Source organism: Mauremys mutica, chromosome 6 (genome assembly GCF_020497125.1).
Source record: "Mauremys mutica isolate MM-2020 ecotype Southern chromosome 6, ASM2049712v1, whole genome shotgun sequence".
NCBI lineage: Eukaryota > Metazoa > Chordata > Testudines > Geoemydidae > Mauremys > Mauremys mutica.
The window spans coordinates 47,477,489-47,492,794 of NC_059077.1; the positions used below are offsets into that span (position 1 = coordinate 47,477,489).

At 40.7% G+C, this 15,306-nt stretch overlaps 1 protein-coding gene across 1 annotated transcript in view; it reads right to left on the reverse strand.

The window, feature by feature from the left end:
- Positions 1-12,659, reverse strand: part of MAP1B (microtubule associated protein 1B) — a 107,684-nt gene extending 95,025 nt beyond the window's left edge. The window contains exons 1-2 of the mRNA XM_045021262.1: positions 12,482-12,659; positions 6,352-6,453 (exon numbers count right to left, since the gene is read on the reverse strand). Of these exons, the coding sequence (XP_044877197.1) occupies positions 6,352-6,453; positions 12,482-12,659 (280 nt within the window). The remainder of the gene's footprint in view (positions 1-6,351; positions 6,454-12,481) is intronic.
- Between the last annotated feature and the right edge of the window lie 2,647 nt (positions 12,660-15,306).

The following is a 15,306-nucleotide window of genomic DNA, read 5'->3' on the forward strand; positions in this document are numbered from 1 at the left end:
CATTTCTTTCCTGAGTGAGCACCATCTCAAGGATCCTTTTTCACCTTCTTCTAAAACGTCTGCAATCCCCTACCTCAGCGCTGCTCTGTAGTGAGAGGCAGTGACTCAACTGTGAAGTTGCTAGCAGCAACACCCCTACAGGGAACACCAATCAGATCCAGCAGCATGAATCAGCTTAATTCTCCACTCGAGCTCTCTCCCTCCATTTTCTTTCTTCCAAGTAGCAACCACTTTATAGCACAAAAACAAATCTTTTAGCCAACTGGAACTAAACTCTCCAAATATATACCAAGTTAATCTGATTCTCCCCAGACAGTTATTCAAGGTACAGAAGTCTCTACTAGGTTGAGAATCATATTTATAGACTAGCCCTGAGCTTGTTAACATGCCAGATTACTTGTGTTTTGACGATGAATGTATCTAAGTATTTAGAGACATTGCTCAGTGCTTAGACATTGACAATGCTCTCCATTTCTCTGCACAGAACACAATATACTAGACAGATATTGCAGTATAGACACACCTGGTGCCAGATGATGATCCCAGTTACTCTTGTTTATGCTGGTGTAAATGAGATCCAAATGTAGTCCAAGATATTTTAACTTTAAAAAAAAAAACTTTGCTAAAAGTAGAGTTAAAAAACAACTTTATAACCACATTTTATCAGTAATTTTGGGGATCTGATCTTACAATGCATTAGAACAGATTCTAAACTGGTATAAATTGGCATAGCTCCAATTAAGTCAGTGGGCGCTACACTATTTACACTAGCTGAGGATCTCACCCATTGTTTTTCTGTCTAACATAGATAAGGTCTCAGTATTGGAGAGGTGAATATTTATTTAACATAAAGAGAGTCAGTACAATATTTCTCACATAAAGTCACATTTCTATAGAAGTAATAATAGCTAAAATGCAATGCACAAATTCTCCATTACAAGACAAATAAAAGGTACTTATGTCATTTTAATTAAAAATCTACACATAGTATTCAGTCAGACGGCACTAAGGTTTATATGCAACAACTCAACAAGTATAATTAATAATAAAAAGGTGTGTATGGTATGTTGTGTGTATTTTAACACAAGAAAAGCTGCACATCTCTGAGAGTGACCTTTATTGATTAAGCATCTATACCACATTGTATTACAAGATGGCATTTGGCAGAAAGTTTATATTTTAAAGTGTGGTGCAAACAATGCCTATGCAGCAACATCTGCTTCAAGGAAGTTTCTTTGAACATCTTACAAAAGTAATACAGATTAAAATAAAGCAGATGAATCCAAATTGGCATGCATGTGGTTGCATGTCTCTCTATAGATACGTATTTTGTATGTGCACACACTTCTCCACAAAAAGACAAAGGAGAGAGAAGGAATACAAAGCCAGTGGAAAAGACAGAACCAGCAGGGAGGGCGATAACCCACCCTGGACATGTTTGTCAGTCAACTGGGATTCTCAACCACCACACTGAGAACCTGCAGACTAAACTGATACATCACCTTTTGTTCTTTCTATTTCTAAATGTGCTACTCTATTCAAATAATTTCTCCATCACAGAAACAATACATTTTGGGTAGAATTCACCCTACTACAGAGGGCCCAAGGCAAGCCCTCCTCACTGTTTAAGTCTCAAGATGTAGATATGGATGAAATGGCCACCAACAAGGCCTCCACTTCCTCTCCATATCAGTGAGCTCCTGCCTGGTACTGAATAGGCAAAGACACGTTCATTTGGGGCAAACTAGGAAAGGAGACAATAGGAACTAGTCTACACACAATCCTTGCTGGTTTAGCTAAAATGGATTTTATTTGGACAAGGCCTAGAATCCACACTGATCCAGTGGCTGGAAGCCTCTGTGTAGGAGGCAGAAAGGGGAAGAAGAACATTTGTGGAGGGCCTGACTGAATGAAGGAGAATATGTTCCACCACCCTCATCCCACACTGATTCCCTACACAAAGCCTATTTACTCTGGCTTTGTGTAAGAAGAATTTCACCTATTATGCAATTGCAAAATAAATTTTAATTTAAAAAGAACTAACAAATTGTTTAAAAGTAGCTCTGTTTTAAAATAAATACTAGTCAGTATTTTTCCACCCTCATCTCAGCATGAGACAAATTGTTGCATGGGGGGGGGGTGAGAGAGATTTTTTCCTCTTGTGAAGTTTACTTCAAAATATGATGGAAATTATCATCAGTTCATGATGGAGAAAACAAAGAAGTAAGCACTGGGGTATTTATTTTAAGTAGTGTTCCTTGTTGTCTTGGCAACCATTTTATTAGCTTTGCATTTATTTTTCACCAGGACCTGACAACTTCAGTGCAAGATTTTTTTTTTTATTAAGGAGCCTGCTAACTCAGCTACTGTATAAGCCATAGGAAAGGGCCTGTTAGCATTTCCATTCTAAACCCCATTTTTGAGGGCATGATATATTGTCTTTATAAGTACTATTCTGGCTATACCTGAGCATACAGAACACCAGCAAGTGAATTTATTCTTTTATAACATTTAAAGAAGTATGTTGGAACTTAATTCTACTCCCATTGATATCAATGGGAGTTTTGTCACACACTGCAGTGGGAGCAAAATTAGGCCTCAAATTAACTTATTCCTCAGATATACAAATGTAAAAAGTAAGGATGCTCAGGAGAGGCATATTCTCTTCAGTGCCTCTCCTTTCACCTTATGAGTGTGACCCCACCTCTGTCAGACCCTTTTGGAGTAACATACCCTGTTTGCATTGTTGCTTTCTGTAGCCCTTGAATTGCTGTGAAAGGTGCGAGGAAACTTATTACTCTTGGCTCTGTCACTGTGCAGCCATGCAGGGATTGCACAACATTTTTGTTACACATTTATATTGTGGTAGCACTTAGAGGGCCTTCACCAGGTGGAGGACCCCACTGTGCTAAGCTCTACACAAACATTAGTAAAGACAGTGCCTACCCCAAAAAGTTTATCTGGTTTTATGTTTGGATCACACTAAGGGCTTAGTTTTAAACAGGCAAAAGCAGGGAGTTTCAAAATTAAGGGTGACATTTGTTATTTAACTATATCCCCCATCTTGCATATGATGGGCTCTACTGGAATCTCGTCAGGTTGATTTCCCCCCCACCCCCCGCCCTCCCCTCCATGATGACTATTGTATACTTGTTTTACTGAACATGGGTCTTAGCTACCTGGATTTTCCAAGATGAGGAGAAATTTAGTCGGTTTTGCATTTAACACAAAATGTTAACTCTGTTGTGAAATCAATCATAATTTAATTTCAATCCAGGCTCAGAAATTTCAACAGAAATCAGTTACTTTGATTTTTATGCAAAAAGAACTCCAAAAAAGGTCTCCAAAAAAGGCCTCCTTTTCATGGCACAAAATGGAAAGCACAATGGAGTGTCACATGGGTTCAGTACCAAGGCACTGAGGATAGACACCAATATTTTGCCCTCAGTTCTGTGAAGAAGGATCTCACTGAGGTCAATGAGAGTCTTATATAAGCATCTGAGGGTAGAATTTGACCTAGAGTGCAGGCTTCACTTCTGAATTTCCTCACTTTTTCAGGTTTAAGCCAGATTCTTTAATGCCTTTGAACATAGATTTGTGTGTCTTATTGTTTAAAGACTGAGCAGTGCTAGAAAACACATTTATACTGTTTGTCATAGAGATCGTGATGAATTCAAGTCACATACAATTAAGCTGTAATTCTACACAATGACAGACTAAACAGGCTGTCTAGACAAAAAAGGCAGCTAAAAATACAATTCCTAGAGAATATTTCCTAGATGATTTTATAATCTTTCCATTGAAAAAAATAGAGTGTATAATCTTACTTTTTATTTAAATGATATCAGAGGATTTGCTTGGTTTTAATTCATGTAAACCTATCAAAAAATAATGTCCCAAGTTAAGCCATTTAACTGCACTTGCTGAAAATCTGAAATGCACGGTCATGTTTCTGCTATAATAAAGGCACAGACTTTTTAGCTGAAATCTTAAATTAGACATTTACAAATTAAATTTAGGTGTAATGTACAGTTCCACCCTCAGGGTCAAATCCTGCTAGTCTTACTCATCTAACTACTCTCAAAGCAACAAAAGGGAAACTTGTGACACTAAGCAGCTGAATTTGGTTCATGATCAATGAAATTTAAACCAAATTGCAAGATATGTACTTTGGATTTGATCCCGCTTCCATGAAAGTCAACGATGGCAAGACTAGGACCTAGACGTTCATTTTTATTTTTTAATTTGTTCTGCTGTTTCACAGGCCAAGGGGAAAAGTCCAAAAATTTTTGGTTTTCTAAATCTAGCAGAGTCTATGCACATTTGGTCACCAGTCTGTTTATTAGAGACAAATGCTATTGTAACTAATACTGCACGAAGTTACAGAAAAATCTCCAGTGTGTTAACCAAGATGACAGAGTGAATACTGCAAGACAAGAAGCATCAGAATCTCTTTGTTACAATTTGTGATACTGATTCTAGGAATCTGCTGTAGCAGCATTTCTTAACCATCCCTACCATGCTCATGACCAGTAATTTTAATGTTATTTACTCAATATTATGCTGCATTAGTTGTTACACTTACATCCACAAATATTTCACCAGTGAAAACAACCTACATTCCTTTGAGAAGACTGTATAGTATTAACTAACATCTACGGTTGATTGCACACATGCCTAAACTCAAGATTTGTTTTAAAAAAAAAAAAAAGGTAGAAAACTTACCAATCATCAGATTCCCATGAAATGACAGAAGTCAATTCTGTATGATTCACAACAAACTATAAAATTAATTTTTATTGGTACAAATCCTCATATGAAAAGCAGGCTTTAAGAGAAGTCAGAAGAGAAGATTTAGGTTTCATGCCTCCCATAAAAGTCCACAGTCCCCACGGAAGTGAAAGAAAAGTGTTCCCTCAACCATTCAAAGCAGGGGAGTGGAAAATTCTATCTGAGCCACTCAGACACAACACTATACAAGCCATGTTCACAGAACAGGAATTATACCAATTCTGAAGGGCTTTATCATACTGCAAAATTAGCAGTTCAGATGTAGTCATAGTGTAGTCAAAATAGGGGAAAAGAAAAAGCTGACTTGTAGGGGGAAAAGAAATGGACTTGACTGAACAATGAATCCCAGAGTAAGCCAGTCCTCCCTTTCTGTATAACAAAGTGGTGGCCAGGAGTCATTTCTGTAGCAGTGCCCCTCCATCATACCCAAATGCCACAGAAGGCCTTCCAAAACAGTTTGAGGTGCTATGTGAAGACGGGGTGGACTTGAGATTAAAGGGGAGCAGGGCCCTCTCTCCCTCCCCAACAAACTAGGCGGAAATCAGCTGAAAATTGTATTAATCTTTAAATTACAATATTCCATTCTGTGGAACTGGTGCTGAGGCACGTCTTCTACTGGATTCCCCTGAGGTTTACGTAGATCTCAGGGGATCTGTGGTTTCTGGCAGCTGAAAACCCTTTTCATTAACTGAGGGATGTAGGTAGCCTTGTTTAAAGTAAGTGCCCCAAGACAGTAATTTGCTGAACAGAGCCTGCTCTGATGCAAAGAAATACCAGAGAAAGCAAAAGCTTCTTACTCATTCTCAAAATGTACCTTAAGTAAGGAAATGGATGGGGCAGAAAACTGTTACAGGGCTACATAGTTTTTCACCTTTCAGTTATCAGTTCAATTCCAGCCCAAGTAAGTAGTAACCAAAAGTTACTACCTTTTGATAGCTCTTTGGTGACCTGTTCAGCAGGAGTTGATAGGCTAAATCCAGTTCCTTCTGAACACATTTCCATGAGACAAAACCTCCACCTTTTGTTCCAGACTTACTCTCAGAGAGAACCATGAGTGAATGATTTTAGAGAATGAACCACCCCTCCTCCCTCTCTAGAAGTAGTCCATCCAAGTCAGGATCAAGGCACATTGTTGAGATTGTGCTGTGCCTATTCTAATAAAAGACCTCCAGTCTCCAGGGCTGTTAATCTGTCACTTTACCTTAAGGAAAACAACCACTCATTCAAAGAACGAGTATTGCCTAAACCTCAGTAGCACCCAAATATCAATATGGAATGAAGCTGAACATAGCGTTGAACATGCAAAATAACTAAAGCATAGGTTTTAGTTGGCTTACCGTACAAAGTACTATCAAATATATTGCATCACATATTTGAATATTTTGACAAAAGAATATGTCTGAAGCTTTTTTTTTTTAAATAGAGAGAACAATCATCCTGTGTCAGAGACTAAAAACTAAGCTGAGTTATGCAGTAGTTTTTTTGTTTTTTGTGGGGGATTTTTGTTTCTTTTTTTAAAAAAGCTGTCAAACATTGGTCAAAACTAAAAAGAACTCTTACCTCGAACTTCAGGAGAAAACCGAGCTGAATGGCGAGACACAAAAAGTTTCAGTTCTTGGTCTAAGTTGCATTCAATCAGATTTGTGTCCCATGATCGGATTCCTACACATCAAAACACAATATATATTCATATTTAACATGAGTGGTTTGAAAGTTTTCAACTGAATATTTTGGATTCTCATTCATCAGAGTTAAATATTTCTCCATTCCAAAGCCTGCTTGTGTCCCATCCTTTCTCTCTCTCTCATATCCACACATTTGACAGCTATTTTGTTCATTTGCACTCACTATATAGCCCAATCTTGTATGATACTGAACATTCCGACACCACTGAAGACAGTGGTCAGCGAGAAATGAGGGAAAGTCAATTCATTGGTGCTAAAAAGTGGTGGCTCCTACAATCTGAGAATTGCTTGTTGATGATTCTGCAGCATTATGACATTTATTAATAGTATATGCCCCCAAACTGACTTGCAATGTAATAATACATTGTTTTACTGATCATTACCTACTGAATTGCATAAAACTAAATTATTCAGGGGAATATTTTAGCCACGTTACAAGATCATTGTGTTTGCTCCCATGAAAGAAAAATGACATCAGCTTACATTTATTATAGTCCCAATACTTTAAGTATTAAATTGGCAGATCTCTTAATGAAGAGCTGTTATGCTAGTAATGAGCCATCTCATTTAAAGTGAAAATATAAATTGTTACTTTATTCCCTTTGTTCAAGAAGTGTCAAAATTCTGTCTCTCTGAAACATAAAATATACTACTTGATCTCCTCTCTTAAATTAAATTGGAAACAGTCCTACTACTTTGCTGTCCAGTTTCTTTTCTCAGTTATTTAAAGAGGGAGATTCTTGACACATGTAAGGCACTGAAACTTATGTTTCCATAATAAATATTTTTAAAAGTTTATAGTTGGGAGGGGAGAATGAAGTTACCAGTTTAAATATCACAGGAATGAGAAAACCAAATATGAAATGGTCTGGAATGCTTTGTATTTTTCTACAACTCAAAAATTCTTTATTTTTTAAAAAGTGAAAAAGTGTGCAGGCAGTTGTTCTCCAATAAGGTACAGGTACTCGCACCACTCCGAAAATAAATTTAAATGTTCATCCTCTTCTGCTGGGGTGTGGTGATTAGACAAGCACAAACTAGCCAAGCTGGATGGCAAGTGGATGGGTAGAGGAAAAGGAGCAGAGCCTATAATGGTATCTTCCTCTTCCCATTCTCATAAGCTGAATTGTCTCTCTGGCTTTTCCGTACATGTCCTGTCATGCAACTGTGGAGTTGGGGCTCTGCAGTAGTTGGGGAGGGAGGACCCAGTTGGAGGAGCTAGAGTAAGGGTGAGGGCAACCACTCAATATGGTACCATCCCCTGGCATTTCTTCTGGAAATTCCAACATGACTTAGGAGTTAATGCTCAAACTAGCAGCACTACTTCCCACTTTCTTCTCCCTCAAGGGGGAAAAAAGAAACCCTAGTTCTAGCCTGACTGGATGGTAGGGATGAAAAGAAAGAAGTCACAGAGACAGTTCAGCACTCTGCATGGTTCGTCTGAGATCATTAGGTTTGATGACTGGATTCCCCATACAAGTTTGAGGATCTGCATTTCAAGGGCCTTGCCCCCTGCCCACTCCAGAGGCCTTTGCTATAGAGAGAAAATCCATCTAATGCTTCCGGCAGCTTCAAATCTGTTGAAATACAGGTTTATTTCTCCCATTTCCATGTGATTTTGCAGGGGAGGAGATGATTTAACTCTTAGCTTGCTGTTTTGATCCAATAGCTACTTTGTGCCATCAATGACATCATAGGAATGCTCATTCTGCAGCAGGTCCAGAAGGCACATAGAGAGTAGCTACTTTTGATGATTTTTCTTAAGTGTCTTTATGACAGCTTTTCAGCCAGACTATCAGTGTGCCTGATATTGGGGTATGTCACTTTATTAATAAACTGCAAATTTTAAACAATTTTAAAATACAAGTTTTAGAAATATATAATTTTCCATACATTTCATAATAGTTTATTAAAATAATTTCCTAACTAAATTACTTAGTTGAACTATAGAGGTGCTCTCTCACTACTTGAATTGTAACATCTTTGCATGTAGGCACCGGAGGTCACCCGCTGCTAGGAGTCTTCCTATCTTCATTTGCTAGAAACTTCTTGGTCATGCAGTGCATTTTTTGGTGAATGAATTTGGGAATTAAATACACCACAGTAACAGTGTTCATATTTAACTGTTTCCATGTGTCAAATACTTCAAATCAAGAATAATCTTAAAGATATCATACCCAGCATCAAGCATCATCCAGATAAGTAGGACATCAGAGAAATGCTTTTTGTAAATGTACACTGACCATAGATCATGAAGCTAAACAATGGTGATTAAACAAGTCCTAAACTCAGGCAAGCTCCAGACAACAGCTCATTGACCTATAATAGCAAACCCTGAGTGATGAGCAATGGTGTTGTTTAGAGATAGACTACAAGCATTTGGTAGACCTATTAAGCAACACAGACGTTGATTCAGTGATGTTGCAGGCACACAGTGTCTGTCCTGCCATCATTCGGTGCATGGACATCCTTTTGATGCAAATGTATAGAGTGTAGATTTATGCCTAGACTGAGATTCTACAATACAATACTGGAACAGAGCCAGATTGCTCAGCCTGTCAATGTGCAAAACAGAAGATTCAAGAAAATGCTGGAAGCTTAAAATGATAAACCTCTATCCCGCTGTCCTCGGGAGCCCAAAAAAATCTTACCGCGTTATAGGTGAAACCGCATTATCTCAAACTTGCTTTGATCCGCTGGAGCATGCAGCCCCGCCCCCGTGGAGCACTGCTTTACCATATTATATCCGAATTCATGTTATATCGGGTCACATTATATTGGGGTAGAGGTGTATGTAATTATTTTCTTTATCTTAAAGAGCATTTTCTGTACTTGAAGGTCCATGATTCAGCATTTCTGATATAAACACCATATTTCAAATAGTAAAAGTGATAACGATAAGTATATGTATTGTTATGCATGTAGTCAATGGAAGTACAATGGAACTAGGATCATTACTTCTTTCCGGGATATTAGAAATACAGATGGCGCTAGCCCCTGGACTAATTATACAGCAGAATGGGCACACCCACAAGCCTTAGTCTGTGGATAGATCTTGAAGCCATTTTTTGGCACATCAGAAGGCAACCCTAGACCACTAGAAGACTGACATTTCAAAACAAGTAGTTACACAGAAAGAGATATTTCAGGAATTTAAAAATACAGTTGGCAAACTCAAAACAAGAAACCCTCTCTTCATAAAATTTAAAGCAACTAAATCTGCAATCATCCAGGCTGCATAAGATCAAACCACTGATGTAAATTATCAGATAATATCTTCTCTGATTCTGTTTCTCTTCAGTACTGTACAAGAATCCACAATCTTCAATGATGATGCTCAAAAGACATACCAGACAAGATAGCAAAGAAGAATTAACAGGGACGCTGAACTCTTGAAGGCCTTGTTGAGAATGGATGGTTATGGAATGGAATATTTTTTCCAGATAGTAGTGAGCTTTCCTCAGAAAAGAAGAGATTCATCAAGCCCATATTTAGTCCACAAATATACAGCTACAGACTTCCCCAGTGTGTTAATCCAGAACAAAGCAGCTGAACATCAGATCAGTGATATCTCCAGTAGTTGAATTCCTAATCAGATCATCTGCCACCTGCAGGAGAGAGGTGACTTCTAATCCAACATTTTGAGTAGACAGCCCACAGGGTTGCTTATAAATATCTAAAATTTTAAAAGATGCTAAGCTTTGTGAGTTTAGGTGGCAGCAATGGAAACTGTACAGCAGGAATTACACAGCAGAAGCTTCAAGAGCCTGAAGAGGATTTCTTCAGAGGAAGGATGACATGAGATGTCTTGAGGGCAGAAGACACATCCGTTTGCTCTATTAATTATTAATAATTTGATTTAAAAATGCAGCCAACTCAGCTTTAACTCAATCAAAACTTGGGTAAAATTAGGAAAATACAATGACCAACTGGTTCTAAATTACAGAGCAGAGCAACAGCATCAGCAGTTTTCACTAGAAGACAATGGCAGCTATAAATATAAAAAAAGGTAATTTTAAAAGTGGTTAGCTGTGACTAGCTAATCCTTAATCAGAAAAGAGTAAAAAATAAATTTGGAAAAAAATAATGAAGTAAAACAGATGGTGGGTTTTGAAGCAACAATAGAAAGAGACAATTGAAGTCCTATTTGTACTGCTGAACCACACCTATAAACCAGGAATGGTAATAAATTCACTGTTTAAAGATCTCTCTCTGACAATGGACATTTTCTGAAATCTCTACCCTCATCAGCCCAAAAAACAAAACACATTTGTTAAAAAAACATCAGTAATGCAGCTTAATAAACTATGGCATCTAGTAATGATTTTATTTGTACTGCATATCAATATTGTGAAATCAAAGCATTTTCCAAGTCACTGAAATCTATTATTTGGAAACAATATCAAGAATTGATTAAGAAAATCATGATTTTCACTTATATTTTGATGGAGTTGTGACTTTTAAAAAAAAATATAGCAAATATACTGAGTCATAGCAGCAGCCTGTAGCTGGATAATGTAAGGATTATGGGAGTTAATGTTCAGATATTTAAATTTTAATCACTTAAATCTTTGTTGTTTTTCTCCTATAAAATCTATTTCTGTAAAATTCTCTAAAGCAAAAAAAATTCTTATTGCTGAAAGTTGGAAACAATAGAAGCAGCTGAGTTCCTCCTCAGGGGTTCCTTGCTATTCAGAACTACGACTCCCCAAATCCCTTGGATTTTATTTTGCAGTGACGAAATCCAGTTTGTTTTTAAACAGTTATTTTTTTTTAAATGTTTTTTTTTTCTTGGCTATGTGAACGCCCTTTGTCCGCTATGGGCTGCCATAGGGACCGCAGTGCGGACTGCACCACGCCCACGAGCCGGTATCTCTGGGCAGACAGACTCCAGCAGCACCAAGAGGGGAATAGAGAAAGCGAGGGAGGCATTGCTGCTGCTGCAGAAGACCGGAACGACCTCTGCAGAAAAACCACTAGCACAGCGCAGTAACAATGCGGGGGGGGGGACACAGAGAAGCAAGAATAGTTGGGGGGCGGGGAGCGGCTCGAGATCAGTTGCAGTGGAGGGAGAGGTCTGTTGTCTCACCCGTTCACCTTCTCCTTCCTTGTGTCTCAGGCTGTGTGGGTGCAGCAAAAGCCAACTGCAGATCTTTGTGCGGGGGAAGCCAGTGCGATATAGAAGGAGCTCCCTCCTTCATCGCTGCTGCTGTTGCTGCTTTATGGACTTAATAGTCGTATATGTCTCATGATACTGCACCTACACTACTAGATTAGCATTGGCTTGAACACAAAGATCAGATTCCTGCAGTCTTTGTCCCCCGTCCCTTATGTCTGGACATTCTCGATAGGGAAGTGACACCTAGGAGGCTGTAGGTCCGAGGGGGGGGGTAAAGGAAAAGGGCAGAAAATAAGCAGCCCCCTCTCCAGCAGGCAGAGATTTCTGTTTGGCTTTCCCCAGTTTTCCTTCTGAAATGGTAAAAAAGGGCAATGATGTCACGCAAGGTGGGGCGCTCCTTGAGCTAAAAGGAAAATTCTCCCTCCCGGGCGCCAAACTGAGCCACCAAAACCGCTTCAGGAACCGCAGCTGCATCCCTCCGCCGGTTCTAACCCAGGCTACCCTCCCGACCCCTCCAAGGCGCGTGTCAGCCAGCCGAGGAGGCTGAAGCCTGTCTGGGTTGGGCTGGGCGAGCCCCGCTGCCAACTGTTGGCGCTGCGCTGCAGCTCGGAGCAGAGGATTTTCCCCCTCCGAGCGAAGGGAGTGGTTGCATCAGATTCTTTTTTCCTTGTGGTTTAGTGAAGGCAACATCTTGACTCCTGGCGCCGGACGCTGCGGCAGACGGTGAGGAGCCAAGGGCGGGTGCCGAGCCGGGGGCATTTATGGCCGATAAAAGGGGGAGAGGAGACATCAGCAAGGACTTCTGTGCAACCTGTGGTTGTCCCCGTGCCTGCCACCCCCACCCGCAGCGGCAGGGCTGTTCCCGGGGGCGGGACGGGCCGCTTACCTCGCTCTATGTTGCCGATGGCTCGCCTCAGGTGCTCCTCGGTCACGAGCTCGCCGATGACCACCAGCAGGTAGAATTTGCTGTCGAGGAAGCGGTGCGAGAGGCTGGGCGAGGGGGACGCGGGGTTGGGGATGCTACAAGACGGGTCCGGCTCCGCTTCCACCACCACGGTCGCCATCCTGCCAGCCCCTCTCCTCCTCTTGCTGCTGCTCGGGGTGGGGGGGAGGGAGGGAAAGGATTCTCTCCAGCGGTGCCTCCCTCCTCGGCGCGGAGCTGCCGAGTGGTGCCGGGCTGCGGGCAGCAGGCGAGTGAGGGCGGGCGGGGAGGCGGCGGCGCTTTTATACCGAGACGGTGCAGGGCTGGGACCCGGGGAGGAGGAGGGGGGGACCCAACACATCCCGGCGCGTTGCTGCTGCCGCTGTTCCAGCATCCACAGCTGATGTCATCTGCAGCAAATCATCCCCGGCGCTGCCTCCGGAAGCAGAAGGGACGAGGTGTGCAAACAATGCCCAAGGCTGAGCAAGGTGTGGGGGGCCTGGGGCCCAGCAAACCGCCCTCCTTTGCTGTGCAACCCCCAATCCCGACCTTAGCACACAGGCCCCCCAGAGAGAGGCCAGCGGAGGAGCAAAGTTCAGGCCAAATCTCTCTCTCTCTCACACACACACACACACACACACACGTTGACATGTAGCACAAGGCTTTTCCTCTCCAAACCTGCCTGGGAACAGTACCTTCACGGGGCACCCTCCTTTGCCCCTGCCAGTCACAACTCCATAGGGACCCTAGCCACAACATAGGCATGAACTTTCGGTTTCACCTATTTTAAATAGAGCCAGTCATGAAGTGCAGAACCACAGATCACCTTCTGGAACAGGGGTGCTTGCCCTGAGGATTTTGGTTTAGGTCCCATCTTCATTCACAAAGATAATGTCCCATATAATAAGAAGTACTGTACGCCATAATCTACAGTAGCAATTGTCCAGACTCCTGAATTGCACCATAATATTGCTGCAGAATTTGGGGAAGTTACTGTAGAATACTGTAGTATGTCTTTACAAGGGAGAATTCAGATGTTCCCTTTAGTCTTTTTATTTTAAACACTCTGAAACTATGGCCTTTGTTAACACAGTCAGTGCTCTGTAGATCTAGGATTCACTCCTGAGACATGGTCCTTCCATGATGCCTTGGATAGACTACAAAAAACTCAGTTCCTGCATAAACAATTTGAGCCAGAGCTCCACCAGTGACTTGTAAAAGAACACACCCAGAATTACAATAGTAAATTTGGAAGGGATGTAAATTCTTATGCTCCAATGTATAAAGATAACCTGCCACAGGATAAGCTTCTTCTCAGCTGGGTAGAGGTTATCCCATTACTACTTCATGCAGGGTTTAATGCACTTTCCTCTGAAACAGTTGGCACTGGCTACTATCAAACACAGGAATCTCAGCTGAATGGACCACAAAGTACAGCAACTCCTATGTTCCCAAAATGTGTTTTTATTTTTACAGCACTCTGGAGTCACTATAACAAACAAGTATTTCAGGTGTTATAAATAATAATAGTAGTAATAATTTATTGGTATTAGAGTAGAGAGGCCCCACCCAAGATCAGGACTCCATTATGCTAGGCGCTGTATTAACATAGAGACAGTCTTTGCCCAGATGAGTTTACAGTCCAAGTAAGCAAGACAGAGGAAGGGTGGGAGAGAAAACAGAGGCACAGAGAAGTGAAGTGACTTGCCCAAGGTCACAGAGTAGATCAGTGACACAACCAATAATAAATTCCATATCTCCTACTTATTCGCTTTGGACCATATTGCCTGTATTGTTATAACTATTTCATATAGCCATGTGTTTCTAACATGAATAAACCTTCTCCAAATAAACACAGAGAGCATGGCAAATTCTGGCTAATGTGATGAAACTGACCTCTAACAGTGCATATACACTATAACATTTCTGAGCCATTTTCCTGCATATGTATAGTTTCCCTGGTGCTTCAAGCCATGTAAATCGTGTTGTAGACTGGGCACAGGCATTTTGACAGCCATGTCATGTAAACCCAGAAGACTCAATGGAAAAAACAACTGTACAGAACAATTGATAGCAATTTTCGTAAAATAGATAAAAGTCTTAATGGACACAAATATGCTGCAAAAGTGTCACTAATATGAACCGTATTCTACCAGTTGTGACTATAGCTTTTTCCTGCTGAGAGTCAATTTTTTCATGGCATGGTTGCACTGATCTGTGTTGATACATATGGGCACACAAATACATATGGATGATGCCAGCTTCCCCATAGCCAAGCCCTGTTAAACTCATGCCCACGTATACACTACTTCAGTTACAGACATGCTGAGAGGTCTCTATAATTTTGGGGAGGAGCCTGCACAGAGGCAGGCAACCTCCAACATTCTCTCCCAACGCTACATATAGGTTTTCTGGTATGCTTACTGCATGTGTATTACCAGCAAGAATTTGGCCCATAAGCTGAAGAGAGGCTGCATCTAAAAGGTATTTTACTTAATGTTTACAAAATAGAGTGATAGTGATTCCTAAATATAAGGGTAAAAGGTTTTTCACACATCACAATCACAACAGGTTACGTGCATTAATGCTATGAAATGTATTCCATCGCACAAAGTGCATTACATGGGTGACTTAGTGCCTTCTGTTTAAAAAAAAAACACACCACCACCACCAAAACAAACAACTGTGGGAAAATTATCTGTTGAGATTTTAGGCGATAAGGTTTACTTAAACAAAACAAAAACAAAGAAACAAAAACAAACCCCTAAATATATGTATATGATACAAGT